At 38.0% G+C, this 18897-nt stretch overlaps 1 protein-coding gene across 7 annotated transcripts in view; it reads right to left on the bottom strand.

Annotated features, from left to right (window-relative positions):
• The window catches only part of MAPKAP1 (MAPK associated protein 1), a 327671-nt gene that overhangs the window by 241678 nt on the left and 67096 nt on the right, over nt 1-18897 (bottom strand). For 5 of the 7 annotated variants that reach the window (XM_043986958.1, XM_043986955.1, XM_043986957.1 and 2 more), the window contains one exon: nt 5573-5721. The exons of 1 other annotated variant lie outside the window; for it this stretch is intronic. In XM_043986958.1, the coding sequence (XP_043842893.1) occupies nt 5573-5721 (149 nt within the window). The remainder of the gene's footprint in view (nt 1-5572; nt 5722-18897) is intronic. One more of the 7 variants, XM_043986959.1, reaches the window with a different exon arrangement.

Here is an 18897-nt window from a genome sequence, read left to right as displayed (position 1 = left end):
ATCTACTTCACAGGGGTAGTAAAGATAAAGAGATAATATATGTAAATAATTCACACAGGGGTTGGCATATAGTAGGTATTACATAAATATAAGTCCTCTTCACTGTCATCATTATATGTAAAGAGCTATGAAAAACCTTAAAGCTATATAAATGTGGACTCGTAATTTACAGGGGGAAGAAAGGAAAGCAGGATGAAGCAGGCCTGATGTTGGCCTGAGAACCAGTAAGATCTGTATTCAAGTCTCATCTCTAACACATACTCGCTATTTTAATCTAGGCTAGGTCAATTAATTTCTCAGTATTCCAGGTGTAACGATTGGAAATTAATATCGCAGCAATTGTCTTCTCAATTACCCTCCATAAGGGGGGGACTATAGTAATATTATAATTTTAAAGAATGTTTCAATTTTTGTTTTATTATATGTTTCATGTGTAACAACTAAGATTCTGAATTCCCTTAGACATGTTTTTGAGAACTTTCATTGTTTGATTTGATTATTGACAAAGCTATTTTAAAGTTGTGTTAAGCTCAGTTTTGTAGGAAATTTTCCTGGCTGATTACCAGCATCCACACATCAACCCCTGAAAAGACTTCCATTCCACGACTACACCCAGAGGACATCTGAGAAAAGACTTTCAGAGACTTTAAATGAACAGTTTTGTTTTGTTTTTGTTGGTTTTTTTTTTCTCTTTTCTCTTTCTGTTATAATATACACCATCTGTAACATGTACTCTCTGCAGAGGTCCTCCCTTTGCAAGACCAATGTCAAAGCGTCGGTTCATGAGGACAAAAAAAATCGCCCCTCTGGACAAAACTTTCCTCTCTTCCTTTTCTATATTGTTATTAACATATTGTTAGTTAGCATAGGGTATTATATTCTGTTATTTTTGACTGTTTCATCAAGGAAACTACCGTTTCTTGAGGAAACAAAGCGGGGAACTGTAATGATTGGAATGATGCCACCTGCTGGAGACTTACTGTAGAAGAGTTCTGCCCATGAAGCGAAGGTCTTTGAGGGCAAGACCAGGAGTCTTTTCTTTGGAAAAGGAAGTGACGCGGGCTAGTGCGAGGAGGAAGAAAGAGACTGAGGCTCCTTTCCTGAGGATGCTGGTGGAGAGGGGAGCTAGAAATGTGCTCTCCCTTTAATAGATAGGAATCTAGGCCTTTTCTTCTCTCTTTACCAAACTCTTATTCTCCTTAATAAATGCTTAAAAGTCTAACTCTTGCTAAAGCTTATAATTTATTGGCGACCACTCATTAGATATTTTAGACAGTTTAGCTAGAATTTTAGCCCTTAACACAGGCAAACACCTATCACTGTAAGTTGTAGAGAAGGTGCCATTTTACATTATCTGAGAGTTCCTTATATCAATGAAACACACAAACACACACACAAATTCAACAAAAATTCATTAAGTAAGTGCTAGCTATTATGTTTACACCACTATTAGGTTCTGGGAGAGATATAGTTTACATAAGAAAAAGTCCATGTCCCTATGGAATCTTTGGTCTCTAACAGGAGACTGAAATACCAGTAAGGCCATAATACACAAAGGAAAAGCTTTAAATGCCAAACTGAGGAGTTTATGCTTCATCCTAGGGCAAAGATCCCAAACTCTCTTGTTTCACAGTGTCCTTAGTGTCTCAATAATTTCTTCATTTTCTTCCTAGGCCAAAAGAAAAAATAGCCAAGAGTTCCATTTACTAAGTAGTCAGGCCCAAAATTTAAGGGACAATAATAAGTCACTGAAAATTCTTAACTAGATGAGGGAGTAGAAAGAAGACAGATGGTAAAGAAGAAAAAATGTCTCTAAGGAGAAGACTCTAATGATGGTGGCACCCTCAACAGAAATAGGGAAGCTAGAAAGACAGGGCAGTTTTCAGAAAAAGATAATGATTTCTCTTTTGAATTTGTTAAGTTTGAGATGCCTAAGGAACATCCAGGTAGAGCTATCCAGCAGGCAGTTGGTCATATGGTACTGGAGCTTAAAAGAAAGATGAAAGCTAACTCTATAATTTTGGAAGTAATTTGCAAAGAGATGATAAGGGAACTCAAGGGTGGAAATAAGACAACCAAGAGAAGACTCGTATACTAAGATACACACATTGAATTTTCTAATTAGAAAATGAGAATAGGGGGGCAGTTAGATGGCACAGTGGTTAAAGCACCGGCCCTGAATTCAGGAGTACCTGAGTTCAAATCCGGCCTCAGACACTTGACACTTACTAGCTGTGTGACCGTGGGCAAGTCACTTAACCCCCATTGCCTGCAAAAAAAAAAAAAAAGAATAGTTCCTTTTTGCTCAGTAATTTAGTTTTTACAAGCTACTTTCCCCAATAATCCTTAAAAGACAGATAGTGTAAGTATTACTTTTCAAATTTTGCAGATGAGAGAACTGAGACACAGAAGGAATAGTGACTTTCCTATGGTCACTCTAGTAATATAGATCCAAGTCTCAAAGCTCATACCTTCTCACTCCAAATTTTCTTTACTAGGATTTAGAAGAAACTAAAAATATAAATCATAAGATCATAGGGATCTTTATTTTTTGTTCAAGGCTCGGCTGCCACCTTCCCTATGTAGCCTTTCAAAGATGGAAGATTTAGAGCTGGAAGGAACTTTTTGTTTATGTAATCTAATCCCTTTGTTTTTACAAAGGAGGGAACTAAAGGTAAGAAAGGTTAGGTGATTTACCCAAGGTCACACAGCTAGTACCTATGTGGCAGGATGTTCCCAGGTCTTCCGGACTCCAAGTTCAGCACTCCACCCTCTATGCCCCTGCACCTTGAACTCCACAGCTGAAAGTACATCTTCTATAGAGACTTTGGTGCTTCCATTCTCTTGTTTATGTTGCACTGATGCATGCATTTTTATAGAGATTAACCATATGTCAGGTCTTTGAATGACTGGGCTATGTTTGTCTTTATATCCCGGGACCTTATAAACTATAGGCCCTTAATATTTGCAGAACTGGATTACAACATTTAGAATTGGAAGAAACCTTGGAGACCATCCAGTATAACTTCCTCATTTTACAAACTGAGGCAAAGTGTAAGAATGGACTTCCCCAAGGTCTACTTGTCACAATGTCACCTGAAGAAGCTGGACTTGAATTTCAGACACTGTAGTGATGCTAAATCCAATGTCCTTTTTATTGTCATGCTGCCTTGGGCCCTCTTTCAAGTCTGCTTTTCTATCAGTCTTGTACATTTGTTTTAGCACTGGGAAAATGAACTTCCCCATGAAGATCTTTAGTTTCCTTGTCAACAAAATGGGCATGATAATACTTGGATTATGTACCTCACACAGTTGGGAGACTAAAATGAAATTATGGAGGTAAAACACTTGGCACATGGTAAAACACGTATCAGCCATTATTAATCTGAAATCTGAGCAATTTCTGGCAAAAATTTTTACCCTGAACAATTACAAAGTGCATAGATGAAAACAAATCAGTAGAAAAACACTGCACCATTTATTAATTTTAATAATATAGAAAGACAACAGAAGGTTCTCTCATCCCTACAAACCATAACCGATCACACAATACTACCTCACCATTCCCAATCTGCAGAAGGTGACCATATCTCTCTTAAAGAAGTCATCCCTGGGCCAAAAAGCCAGTATAAGACCATCACCCAGTTTACAGGCTGGGTAAATTAATCACTGTCCTCTTCAAGCAAATGAGTTCTCAGAGCTAAACATAAGATAGCCAAGTCTTCAGGAAAGGGAACAATATAAGGAAATAATTGGGAAGCAAATGGACTGAGGAAAGATGGATAAGTTCAAACAATACCATTTCCACTGCCAACTACACCAACAAATAAGAAATGACAATATCCTAGCCATTCAATCTGCCACCAATATAGAGAGACCTTGATTGATGAGGACTCAATTAACCAGAACTGTCAATTACCTAGAACCTTTTCTTCTTCCTGATTTGAATCTGTTTCCTAATATGTAAAATGAGGATAATAATGGTTGAGCTATCTATCTACATACATATACAAACACACACATACACATAGGTATGTATCATAGCTTTGTCATGAGGTACAAGGTAAGATATATGAAAACATTTTGTAAACTAAAGTTCCACAAAAGTTTAATGTGCTATCATTGTTATGACAGTAACAGAAAAAAAAAATCATTTAAAGGTGTTTATACCTCTGTCCCATAATACTGCTTTGCTTTTTGGTTTTTGCAGGGTAATGAGGGTTAAGTGACTTGCCCAGGGTCATACAGCCCATAATATTGTTTTTATACTTAATGGTTTTGGTGTCTCATTCTAATAAAAAATAATAAGTTCATTGAGGGTGGGGTCTAAGACCTACCAGATACCTCTTCTATCTACACTGGCTGCTTCAGGGCTGTGAACACAGTAAATGATAAACCTAAAAAAAATAATTTTGGGTAGTTGTAGTATTACAAAACGATGATGATGGTGGTGGTGATGATAATATTTTAATAGTATTTTAATGTTCAGAAAGCACTACTTCTATTCTTGAATCAAACACACAGAGAGATCCAAAGAGACCATCAAAATAATTCAGCACAACTCCATTACTGAACTGATGAAGAAAAAGAGAACCATGAAAAATAATGTGACTTACCTAAGATAATAATAAATGGTCACATTGGGCTTCAAAATTAAGTCTTCAAATTCTGAATTCGATGGCCTGTTTTTACTTTACCACCCAGACTCCCATTTCATATATCAGAAAACTGGGCTATTTAATAGATGAGCCAGCTATGTGGCACAGTGGATAAAGTACTGGACCTGAGCAGGAAGATGAGTACAAATCCTGCCTCAGATACTTACTAGCTGTGTGACCCTAAGTAAGCCACTTAACTTCTGTCTGTCGTAATTTGCACACCTGTAAAATGCAAATAAAATAACAATACCTGTTTTGTAGGATTATTGCAAAGACAGAATGAGATAATATTTGTAAAGCACTCTGTAAATCACAAAGTGCTATATAAATGCTAGTTATGATTATGTTATTTATTGCTATTTGTTATACTGTTATTTACTATTATTATTTATTTACCTCTTTTTGTACACCTCCCGTTTCCCCCCAGTACTTGGCACAGTACCTAGTACAGAGTGGGTGCTTAATAAATGTTTATTGGTTATTTGTTCAAAGTCACAGAGCTAGTTATCAACAGAGTGGGATTCAAATCCAGGTCTCTTCAGTCTTAGTCCAAAGCTACTGTTTAGTCCGGCTAGTGTTATGATCTTGAGGAAAGACAATCAGAGAAAAACATCCATAAGGCTGAGGAGTAGAACACATAGAGCTCAGTCTCCTCAGGTTTTTTACAAGTAAAGTCCCACACAATGAGTATTATGTTCAGAAAGCTGGCACAGAGTCACAACAAGATCCTGAGTAATCTAAGAACCATTAGATGTTTTGCTCTAGGCTGTACTGAGTGAATAGACTTTAAGAACATTTTCAAAGGGGTTTCTGGTTAACTCTGATGCCCAACACATCAGCAAAAGAGGACAGAAGATTCATCAAAGTAGCTTTTCCTGATTTATTAAAAGGAAACAAGGATCACTTTTACCTACCTTACCATCAAATTTAGAATACTCATTAAAAGGATTATTCAGCTGGAGCGGGCACTGCTCTAGACGCACGGAGAGTAGCGACGGCTTCCCCACACTTGAAGACTTGACTTTGAAATTCTTTTTTTCAAACAATGAACTGAGCTCCTCTGCTGTGATAGAAAAAGGAGAAAAAGAATGCCTACATGACGAAAAATGATAATTAGTAACATTTGTTGAATACTTAAAGGTACATAAAGGTCAATCAATAAACAAACATTTATTAAGAACCTACTGTGTGTGCCAGGTACTGCACTGGGCATCGGGAATACAAATAAAAAGTTTATGTTCCATTAAGGAAAACAATAAGTGTTTGTGTGTGTATGGATATGCATATATGTATGTACATATGCATACACATATGTATTTATGAATATATACATGTCTGTGTATGAAAGTCTTGTGTATATACACCATCATGCATATGTGCATATATACATATATAAAATAATTATAAATAGAATAAATACAAATACCTATATATAGAAATATGTATCAAATAAATGCAAAGTAAATATATGGTAGTTAGGAAGGGAGGACATTAGCAATTGGGTGAATCAGGAAAAGCTTCAGCTATAAAACAGTATTTAAGTCACATTATGAAGAGATAGATTCTATTAGTTCAAGAAGTTTACATAGGCATGGTAGGCATGGGGGATATCCAGTGTAAAGACACCAAGAAAGAAATATAGTAGTATGCATAAGGAACATCAAGAAGTCCAAGATGGTAGGAAGACAGAGTATACGAAGGAGTGACTTACAAAAAGAATGGATAGATCAGTTCACACCAGTTTTGAAGAGCTTTAAAGGTTAAACTACAGAGTCTTATATTCCATCTTAGAGGCAATAGGAAAATAATGGATTTTACTAAATAGAGGAGTCAGATGGCCAGTTCTGTGCTTAAAGAAAATAATTTTAGCAATTGTGTGTAAGATGGAATTGAAGAGGGAGAGGCTTGAAGAAGAGGCTCCAAGTAGTAGGATGCCACAAAGTCTTCATCAGTGTTTTGTATGGAAATAGCATTATTCAGAGATATACATTAGGATCACAAGATCCAAGAAACCTTTGAGATTCTCAAAGGTCATTCAGAGATCAACAACTTGGGAGGAAAGACAGTAAGCACTCAGAGCTCCTGACACAATTACTCCAAAAAACTCCAAACACAGCCATAAGACAATTCCTGGAGCAGCAGAACCCGTGGGCTGAGATCATTTTCCAGCCAAAGACGGCTTAGAAGTTCAGCAAGAAGGGGCTCCTATGCCAGGGTGGAAGTGAAGTCCAACCCCATGGTTACGCTGACACAGGTCCAGCCCCGGGCAGGCTGTGCCAGAAAAATTTACTCTGAACCTCCAAATCAGCGGCAGCACTGGCACCTTCTGGAACTAAGCTCACAGTCTGGTGAGAGGGCTTAACAGCTGGCCAGGTGGGAGAATACAGGGATTTCTGCTGGAGCTGAGGAGGAATTCAGTTGTCCTACCCAAGCAGGGAACCAGGAAGAAATCTTGAGTGGTAGAGGCTCAGGTGGGGAGGGGCACAGGCTCATCAGAGCTAACAACCACAGCAAACAAAACTTTGTTGCCTGGTTAATTAGCAAGTTGGTTTGGGGTTATTCACAGACTAGAGCATAGGCCAGGCGAGTGAAGAACCTGTTAGCAGGGCCCCACTTTAATAAGGAGTTAAAAGTCAAGAAATATCCTGACAAGATGAGCATGCAGAAAAAGGTACAGACCATAGAAAGTTTCTTTTCTGACAAGGACAATCGAGATGCACACTCAGAAGAAGATAGCAACGTCAGGTCTCCTATATCCAAAGCTTCCAAGAAAAATATGAACTGGTTTCAAGCCACAGAGGCACTCAAAAAGGACTTTGAAGATAAAGTAAGAGAGGCAGAGGAAAAAATGGAAAGAGAAATGAGAGTGATACAAGAAAGTCATGAGAAAAAAGTCAACAACTGATATTCTAGAAACAGAAGGTAAAATAGAAGTGGAAAGAATCCACCGATCACCTCCTGAAAGAGATCCCAAAAGGAAAACTTCCAGGAATATTATAAGCCAAATTCCAAAGATCCCAGGTCAAGGAGAAAATATTGCAAACAACCAAAAGAAACAATTCAAATACAGTGGAGTCACAGTCAGGATAGCACAGGATCTAGCAGCTTCTGCATTAAAGGATCAGAGGGCATGAAATATGATATTCCAGAGGGCAAAGGAATTGGGATTAAAACCAAGAATCATGTATCCAACAAAACTGAATATAATCCTTCGGGGGAAAAAATGGGACTTCAATGAAAAAGAGGACTTTCAGGTATTCCTGATGAAAAGACTTGAACTGAATAGAAAATTTGACTTTCAAATGCAAGACCCTAGAGAAGCATAAAAAGGTAAATAGGAAAAAGAAATCAAGAGAAATGTTAAAAGATTAAACTGTTTATATTCCTACATGGGAAGATACATCTAACTCATAAGAGCTTTTTCAGTATTAGGGCAGATGATAGGAATAAATTTAGACAGAGGGGAGAGGTGGGAACTGATTATGAAGGGATGATATCTGTAAAACATTTCTTTTTTGTTTATCATGTTTTTTATGCATGTGGAACGGTCAGGGTTGGGTAGCCTGCCCAGGGTCAAGCAGTGGTGTAAAGACTGGAAGGACGCCACCTGCTGGAGACTTACTGTAGAAGAGCTCTGCCTATGAGGTGAAGGTCTTTGAGGGCAAGACCACACGTCTTTTCTTTGGTATCAGGAAGAGACGTTTGCTTGTGGGAGGAAGAAGGGGGAGCCTGGAGCTCTGACTCTCTCTTTCCTGAGGACGCTGGTGGAAAAGGGAGCTAGAAATGTGCTCTCCCTTTAATAGATAGATGAATCTAGGCCTTTCTTTCTCTCTTTACCAAATTCTTATTCTCCTGAATAAATGCTTAAAAGCCTAACTCTTGATAAAGTTTATAATTTATTGGCGACCACTCATTAGATATTTTAGACAGACTAGGTAGAATTTTAGCCCTTAACAGTGGATAAGGGTCTTGTGTTTGAGGCTGGATGTGGGCTCGGGTCCTCTGGGTCCAGGATGGGTGCTTTGTCCACTGTGTCCACCTAGCTGTCCCATGATGACATCTTTAGGGTAAAATTGAGGGGTGAGAGGATTGCACTGGGGGAGGGGGAAGAGGAGAGGTAGAATAGGGTGAAATACCACATGAAAGAAGCAGGAAAGGGCTTATGGAGTGGGGGGAGAGATGGAGGAGGAGTGGGGCAGTGAATGAGCCTTACACTCATCAGAATTAGCTCAAAGACCTTAATCTCATCAGAGTTGGCTCAAGGAGGAATAACATACACACTCAATTGGATGGAGTAATCTATCTAACCAGGCAGGAAAGTAGGAGGGGAAAGACATAAGGAGGGAGGGATGAAAGACGGGAGGGCAGATTGGGGGAGGGGACAGTTAGAAGCAAAACACTTTTGAGGAGGGACAGGGTAAAAGAAGATAGAAAATAGAATAAATATCATGGGAAGGGAATAAGATGGAGGGAAACAGTTAACAGCAGTAATGGTGAAAAAATTTTGAAGCAGCGGCAAGAGTAATGTACGATAATGAATGATTCATGATGGTGATGATGATGGATTGATTAATGGGTTGATGATGACTGGAGGAAGATGAGGATTGATTGATTATGACTCATTAATGATGAGGAGGACTGAATAAAGAAGATGAGGACTAAGTGACAATGATGAGGTTTGACTGAGGATGATGATGGTGGTGGTGATGATGATGGCAAAATATATGATGCTAGGGGACAGCTAGATGGCTCAGTGGATAGAGCACCGGCCCTGGATTCAGGAGGACCTGAGTTCAAACCCGGCCTCAGACACTTGACACTTACTAGCTGTGTGACCCTAGGGAAGTCACTTAACCCTCATTGCCCTACCCCACCTCCCCCAAAAAAGGTTCTTACTTTGCTGGGCTATTGTGAAAAAAAATTCTTTGTCAAGTATAAGGTACTATATAAATGTTATCTATTACTGGTGTTGCAATAATCAGCCTCATGGGTTCATCGTAAGGAAATCTCTCTTTAAAGTACTATATAAATGTAGTTTACTATTAAAAAACGATTAGCTGAATGCTACCAGAAAGACTTGGAAGGACCTGCATGAGCTGATGAAAAGTGAAATGTACTGTATACAAAATAAGAGTAATATTGTAAGATGATCTGCTGTGAATGACTTGGTTATTTTCAGCAATGCAATGATGCAAGACAACTCTGAAGGTCTTAGGAAAAAATGCAATACATCTACAGAGAGAGAACTGATGGTATCTGAATACTGAATGAAACAATTTTTTTTGTTAGTTACTTTATCTGAAGTTTTGTTTTTGTCTATTTTCTTTCACAACCTGGCTAATGTGGAAATTTTTGTATGACTGCTCATGTACTGTTTATATTGAATTGCTTGAGTTCTTGCGGGGGGAGGGGAGGAGGGAGGGAGGAAGAGAATTTGGAACACAAAGTTTTAAGAAAATTTGATGTCAAAATTGATGTCAATTTTACATGTAATTTGGAAAATAAAATTCTAAATATATAAAAAAAGAGAGAGATAAACTCACTTCCTCTTGTTTCTTGTCTCTCTGTATTTACTATCTTCATGGAGTAAACTAGACCAAAGCTCCTTAAACTGTGGGTCAGGTGGTATAACTAAATGTGGCAGTCATGAAGAATTTGGCAAAAGTAAAAGGTTATGGATATTGGGGGCAGCTAGATGGCACAGTGGTTAAGCACCGGCCCTGGATTCAGGAGTACCTGAGTTCAAATCCGGCCTCAGACACTTGACACGTACTAGCTGTGTGACCCCGGGCAAGTCACTTAACCCCCGTTGCCTGCAAAAAAAAAACAAACAAAAAAACAAACAAACAAAAAAAGGTTATGGATACCTATTTGTTATAGGTATATAAAGAGGTTATATTTATTATAGGTATATAAATACCTATGTACCTGGGGTTGTGTAAAAATTTCTCAGGCAAAAAGGGGTCGTGAGTGGAAAAGGTTTAAGAAGCCCTGAACTAGACTGTAACATGTATATCTAATTCCTCTCCCAAGAATACCACCCAATTCCCATCCGTTCCTAGAAAGAAGAAATATGTTGAAGTAGAAAGAGCACTAGTCAGGAGATGGCATAATCAGAGTAATCAGAGCCTACCTTGTCCAGACCCTACCTGAGGGGGAAATCCATGTATAAAATCCAAGGGAAACAGTCATTCAGCTGCTATGTGAATAGCTCTAGAGACAGAAAATCAATCGTTCCCTCCTACATACCAGCTGCTAAAGCAGCTAATCGAAGTCTCAAAACAAAACCAACTGGGTACATGACAAATTCATATTATCCAACTTTAACTGGGCCCTCACAGCAGCAAAGCAATTTTCATATTCTTCTTTAATTCATTTCCTATCTTACTCCCCACAAACCTTCCCTAATTTTTTTTGTTACTTTATCTGAAGTTTTTTTTTTTGGGGGGGGGGGGTCTATTTTCTTTCACAACCTAGCCTACTATACTTCTCTTACCTCATTCTCTCTTAGATGATGTGAACCCTGTCTGTCTCACTTTGCTGAGACAAGGGAATTTATTTCCTCCCATTCTCTTCATCTCAGTATTCCTTGCCATTATCTCCATCTCTCTCTCTCTCTCTCTCTCTCTCTCTCTCTCTCTCTCTCTCTCTCACACACACACACACACACACACACACACACACACACACACACACCCCTTTATTTCAACAGAACTAGTCTCCTATATAATCCTATTCATTTTATTTGATGCATTTAAAAACATTATTCTGATAAAGGGTCTTATAGGCTTCATCAGATTGCTAAAGGGCTCCACGATACAGAAGAATGTCAAGAACATTGTTCTAGGATCAATACAAACTCCTTTGTTTAGTTTTTAAAGTCCTTAGTAACATGACTCCCACCTATCTTCCCTGTCTGGCTTATCATCACTCTGTGATCCAGCTAAACTAGCCTTTGCATTGTTGCTCACACTCCACCACCCATCTTTGTGCCATCACACTAGCTCTTCCACTTGCCTGGATAGTATGCCTTTCTTACCTCCATTGCAGAGAAAGCACTAGAAGAGGGAATCAGTAAAGGCATCATATAGAAGATGGTTCTTGAGTGGGCTCTTCTCCACGTGAAACATACCCAGTTGTTTTATGGATCCTGACATAAGTTTAAAGCTTTTCACCCACATCATTGCTCTAGCCTATCAATACTTACCATAAAATGTGGCACCCAGAACCAAAAAGTATACTTTAAAGGTGTTAGAACTAGGTTGGGTCAAGAAAACCAGCCTACCCTGATTCTGTTGTTCATGGTATCAGAAATCATTTCTGGCCCTGTGTCATACACATATTTTTTTAACTTTACAATCTTACGTCTTCTTATGAGTCATTGATAAAAATGTGAAATAAGGCCATTGTGAAATCAAGCATCAAAGAACACTGAAAGATAGATGAGAACATTCTGAGCTAAGTATAGACAATTGCTACAATGGAAGAATTGACTAGATGGGAGGCCGAAATTAACCAGAGAGAAAAGGAGAGGCAGCTTCATGTAGTGCAAACAGCACTGCATTTGGAGTAAAAAAAAAAGAATCACTGTTTTAAGTTAGCTTTTCTGTATTTATAATAAGGATTTTAGTTTCTAAGATGAAACAAATTTCATACTTACATTTCATAGCAGGCATCTAAATTAAGACCATATTCAGATATAGTGGTGACCCATAAGAAAACTTAAATCTTACATAAGGAAACAAAGTTACTTCTATAACAGATCTATAAACAAAACCATTATTCATAAATTTGCTAAGAAATAGAATTATTTTATTTTGTGCTTTGTAAACTATAATAATTGTATAAATCACCAAGGTCAACTATTCTGAAGGCTAACATTAATTTGGACATACAAATTCTGGCATATGTGGCTGAAAAAGTCAGCCTTATGATTTATAACAACAGCAACCTGTAATCACTCCTAATAATTCATAGAAAAGGCTGATAAAAGGCTTTTAAAAAAGCAAGGGTCCCAATCTAACATTATAAGTCAAGTCAACAAACATGTATTAAGCACCACTATGTGCTAGAAATTGTGAGAAGCTCTGAGGATACCAATAAAGGGAAAAAACAATCCCTAACAGAGTTCATGGGAAGTACAAGAGGCAAACAACTATGTATAACCAAGATGCAGGCAGGATAAATTGGAGACAATCTTAGGTACCAGCATAAGGGGGGTTAAGAAAGGCTTCTTTCAAAAGGTAAGGAAACCATGATGGAAAAGAGGAGGGAAAGAATTCTACAGGACTGAGAGATGGTTTGTTTTCTTCAAGAATCACAAAGGAGGTCAGTGTCACTGGATCAAAGAATAGGTGCAAGGAGTAAGGTATAAGAAGACTGGAAAGGTAGGAAGAACTTAGGTTATGAAAGAAAGCCTTTAAAATCTAAAAGGAATCTAAGATGCAATATTTGATCCTGAAGATAACAGGGAGCCCCTGGAGTTTACCAAGTAAGAGGGTGACATAGTCAGAACTGAATTTAGGACAAACATTCTGATGGAATAGAGTAGAGAAGAGACTGGAATGGGGAATAACCTAAGGCAGAACAATCAGAAGCTATGTCCAGGATTAAAGTTGATAAAGGTCTGTACCAGAGAAGCTGCAGTAACAGAAAGAAGAATGGAGTATATACAAGCAATGTTTCAAAAGTAAAAATGATAGGACTTAACAAGTGTTTTGAAACGGGAGTGGAATGAGAGTCAGGAGTCAAGGATGATATCTGAAACCTAAGCTGCTAGCTGGGGTGACTGGGAGGGTGCTGGGATGTATGGCAGTAATATGGAAGTTAGGAAGAAAAGCAAGTTTGGTGGGGAGCAAGGGAAGATGAATTTGGTTTTCAACATGTTGAGTTTAAAAATATCCATGGGATATTCCGTTTCAGATGTACAAGACACAGCTGGAAACGTGAGGGTGGGGGTCAGGAGAGAGGTTAGGGATAGAGATCTGAGATTCATTAGCACAGAGATGACAACTGAATCCATGGGAACTGATAAGAACACCAAGTAAAAAAATATATTGAAGAGAATAGGACAGAGGACAGTCTTGGGAGGCAGCCACACTTAGTGGATGCAAATTGGATAAATATCCATCCAGCAAAGGATACGGAAAAGGAGTGATAAAACAAAAGAGAACCATAAGTGAACAATGTCACAAAAACCTAGAGAAGAGAGTACCAAGTAGAAGAGGGTGATCAACAGTGTTGAAGTTGCAGAGAAGTCAGAACAATAAGGACTGAGTAAAGGCCACTACATTTCGGCAACTTTGGAAAGCACTGTTTCACATAAACGATGTTGTCTGAATGCAGACTGCAGTTAAGGAGGAGAGTTAGAGGAAAGGAAGTGGAGGCATTGAATGCAGATGTCCCTCTCAAGGAGTAATCAGTGCTGAAAGGAACGTTATCTGGATTACTGCAGTGTCCTGACTGGTACCAAGTCTCCCCTCCATTCAGCTGCCAACGTCTGACCATGATCCTGATTATCTTCAAGATCAAATATAAAGAAAGTCCTCTGTTTGGCATTTAAGGCTCTTCATAATCTGGCCCATTCCAACCTTTCCAGCCCTTCGAAAACTCCACTTTCTAACTACAGTGCCCTGCTTGCAGTTCCTGGAACACTACACTGCATTTCTGTGCCTTTGTAATGACTATCCATCTGCCCCATCACTACCACGGAGCCTGGGGTTACCTCATCTTTCTCCAAGACTCACCTAAGTCCCACCTTTGGCAAGAGGCTGTTCTAACCTGTAACCCATCTATTAGTACTTTCCATATATTTTACATATACACACAGACACATGTGTGTGCATATATATACATATATATGTATGTGTGTATAAATAAAAATGTGCTGAGTTACATACGTGCTTTATTCTCCATCAGAATGTAAATTCCTTTAGAGGAAGGACTGTTTTTACCTTTCTTTTATCTCCAGCACTTAGCAGTGTCTAGTACTTAGTAAGTATTTACAAAGGGACTGAGTCAGAGAATATGCGTTCAAATTTAAGGTTTGCCACTAACTACATGTCTCACAATGGCCAAGTCATTTAATCTCTCTGGCCTCAATCTCCTCCTTGTGTTGGACTAAATGATGTCTTAAGTCTCTTCTATGTCTAAATCTATGACCTTGTTAACCTGTGATCATAAAATATAAGAATATAGAATATAGAGCCGTATAGTTGAAATGGGCCTTAAAACACAAGATGTTAGAGGAATATCAGAGATCATCCAATTAAAAATTTTTGTTGAATGAGATATCACTTTTGAGGAGAACCTACAGTTATAATATTTACCAAAATTTGAAATTAGAATGCAACTACACTGACATGGTGAATGCATGAGTTTATTTATTTGAACATACTTATATGTCACATTAGAAGGCTTTTTTTTTTGCAGGGCTGGAGGGTAGGGGTGGTTAGTGATAGTGACACACAAAGAAAAGAGTGTCAAAGGAACATTTAAAGAATATACAGAAAATTCAAAAACAGACAAGCAAGAAAACTTTTAAACTAAAATGCTGAGTTTGTTATATTCTTTTTTTAAGTTGGATGTAGTGAAGATTTGTGGTTTTATATGAAATTCTCTTTTCTGCTCTTTGTATATAGAAATTGTCATTATGTGTTGGTATTTGTCAAGTTCATGATAAAAAAATTTTAAATAAATTAGGACACAACACAGGAAAGAAGTCAGCAGTGGAATAAAACTATTACTAAAAGTCTCTTAATTTTTGGAAACAAAATATGCTAATTTTCTCCCTCTTATGATAAACATATTCTTTAACAGCTGTCTATTATGTAAATTATTTCTAATTATCAAAAACTGCTCAAGAGTAAAATGGGAAAATAGTTTTCAAGAATGGCAGGAAGCACAAATTAAGAGTTCACCTTAATATTGCTTACATATTCTAATTTTAGCATTCTATTACCCCCATATTACCCAGAGTTGAAGTGACCTGCCCAAGGTCACAAAGGTATTTAGTACTAGAATTGAGATTTTGAAGTTTACCTGAATTTAACAAAATGAAATAATGTGCAATGATGAAACTGAAGAACTGGAAAAAACCCCAGACAGCATTAAATCAACCTTCTTCATTTTACAGAAGACGAAACTGAGACCAAGAAAGGGGATGTGACTTGTACAATAGCGTATAACTAGTGTCACAGACTTCTTTTATAAGAGTAATAATGAGATTTTTTTTTAAGGTTGTTTAACTGAAAATCAAGGTTCTTAAATTTTCTAATAAAGGAAAACTAAAACTAAAACTACTCATCTCCAATTTTAACACATGATATGTACTACAGATTGGGCTTATTTCATGCTAAAAGTCTAATTCTATATGATAGAACTTTCCTAAATTTATTGAAGCTTTAAAATTTATTTTACACAGGGAAAGAAAAGGGGACAAGGTTAGAAGTCGATAGTTAAGTCAATAATGTTACTGAGTAAGGAAAAAGATGGAAAACTGACCAAGAAAATATATTAACAGGATTTTACAAAAACAAATATATATATATATATAAAATATATGGTGAAATGAACAAAAATGATAGCCATGTCATTACATTTACTTTATGACAAAACTCTATGTGATATGATTATATCCATTGTTTCTTTTTAAAATTATTTTAAAATATGGAGAAAGACCGGAATCAAATGGCCTGAGTTCGAGAGGCAGAATTACTTAATACTAACTGTGACCTAGGGCAAGTTACTTCCCTGTGTGGCCTGTTTCTTCATCTGCAAACTGAGGTGATAGAATCAGATGGTCTCTCAAGTTCCTTTTTGTACTAATAGTACAGATCTTTAAAAAATGTAACTTTTGCACAAGTCTATACATAAAGCAAAGAATGTATTAAATAAGTTCTTTTGAAAAAGGTTTTAAAAGCTCTGGCTAGGCCAAAAAAAATGAAAGCTTTCTAAGGTATATGTGAAGATAAAAATGGCTAAAAAGAACTGGAAACTAAAGGGATCATCATCAACTGAAAATGGCTAAATAAATTATACTATATGAATGCAATGGAATACTACTGCACTGTAAGATATGATAAAAGGAACAGTCTGAAAAAAGCCTTGAAAGATTTATATGAATTGATAGAAAATGAAGTGAACAGAACCATGAGAACAATTTACATTCTAAAAACACTATAAAAATTTAAAATCTTTCCAAACATGATCAGAACAATAATCAACAATGCTTCCTGAAGACCAAAGAGGAAGAATGATCCCAAACTCATAACTGACAGATGATAGACTAAATAATCGGAATGAGACACATTTTGGGCTAAGGGCAATATGGAAATTTGTTTTGCTTTTATTATGCATACTTGTTGAAAGGGTATTGTTTTTCTCTTTTTTCAAGTAGGAGGGAAAAGGGAGGCAAAGAAAATAAATGCTAGTTAGTTAAAAGTTTACTTTTTAAAATACAATGGATATAATCATATCATATAGATACAGTTTTCTCATAAAATAAATGTAGTGATATGGCTACCACCCTTGTCCAGGCCCTCAATACCTTGACTTAATAAGCACAATGGCCTAATTGTTCTCCTTGGCTCATATCTTCCCGCCCTCCCCCCCAACCCAATTCATTCACCACACAGCTGCCAAAGTAGGTCTAACCATGTCACTCCCTGAACTCAATAAACTCCAATGGCTCCCTATTGCCTTTAGGCAATAAGCTCTTATAACCTGACCCTAACTTGCCTTTCCAACCAATTATAAATTCCCCTTCCCATATTCTGCAATCCAACCAAATTCACCATCATACAGTTTTTCACAAAGGACATTCCTTCTGACAACCTTTGCACTGGGTATCTCCCCTATCTGAAATGCTGTCTTATGCCACTACTCCCTCATAAAAGCCCTTGTTTCATGAAGCCTTTTCTGATCCCATCATTTGCCAGTGTGGATCCCACCATATCTGCTTTCTATATGTTTTGTATGTTCTTAATTGTATAAATGCTGCTGTACCCAAGAAAACCTAAGTGCCTGGAGAACATATATTCAGTTGCCAATAGTCAGCTTTCTCCACCTTCACCCGTATCACATTATGAAGTGACAGGAGTTGAAGTAGAGAAGAAGGAGCTTGTGGTAAGTGACCCTAACTTTTTCTGTAAAATGTAAGGCAAGGAGGCGGAGCCAAGATGGAGGAGAGGAAGCAGCAAGCTGCCTGAGCTCTCCTTCTGTTCCCTCAAAACAAACATTAAATCAAGCCTCTGGACGGATTCTGAAACTACAGAACCTGCAAAGAGACAGAGAGACACAGTCCTCCAACCAGAGATAATTTAGAAGACTTCAGGAAAAGGTCGGTCTGACTCGGGCAAAAGGGAGGCCCAGCCCAGGGCAGCAACCCAGCGCCGAAGGGGTCGGGGCAAGTCAGCAGGAGCTGCGGGCCACAGCCGAACAACTGAGGCCCCTGGAACCTGGTTCAAAAATCTGGTGGCCAAGAAGAACAGTGGAAAAATCTACCTGCACCGGCCAAGAGGGCCACGAACGGGTCAGGCGGGATCAGACGCCGGGATCCAGCGCCTGGCTGGCTGAGCACAATCACACAGGAAGTGCAGGGTGGGGGATCTCCACACACCATAAAGGCCTCAGAGTAAAAACCCGGTCACACAGCACCTATACCCCTGCACAAGAAGCCCAAAACAGGGACCCTGGTGCCCCCAGAGCAGACCTCAACTTAAAAAATAAATAAGCTGCAATAATGAGTAAGAAGCAAAAAAAGAGCCCTCTCCATTGAGAGCTTCTGTATCAATAGGGAAGAAGCCAACACAAACTCAGATGAGGACAATAGCCTCAAATTGCCTACATCTGAAGCCTCATGAGGGAAGGTGAATTGGTCTCAAGAACAAAAAGTCTTCCTGGAAGAGCTCAAAAAGGATTTTAAAAATCAATTGCGAGAGGTAGAAGAAAAATGGGGAGAGAAATGAAAGCAAAACAAGAAAACTATGAAAAAAGAATCAGCAGCTTGGAAAAGGAAGCACATAATTTCACTGAAGAAAACAAAGCCTTAAAAAATTCATTTGGCCAAATGGAAAAAAAGGTGCATAATCTCATTGAAGAAAACACTGCCTTAAAAAATTCACTTGGCCAAATGGAAAAAAAGGTACATAATCTCACTGAAGAAAACAATGCCTTAAAAATTAAAGTGGGACAGTTGGAAGATAAGGAATCCATGAGACACCAGGAATCAGTCAAGCAG

This window comes from Dromiciops gliroides, chromosome 2, assembly GCF_019393635.1.
Source record: "Dromiciops gliroides isolate mDroGli1 chromosome 2, mDroGli1.pri, whole genome shotgun sequence".
Taxonomy (NCBI): Eukaryota; Metazoa; Chordata; class Mammalia; order Microbiotheria; family Microbiotheriidae; genus Dromiciops; species Dromiciops gliroides.
Note: the sequence above shows the minus strand (reverse complement) of the source record. Positions and strands in the feature narration are given on the sequence as shown.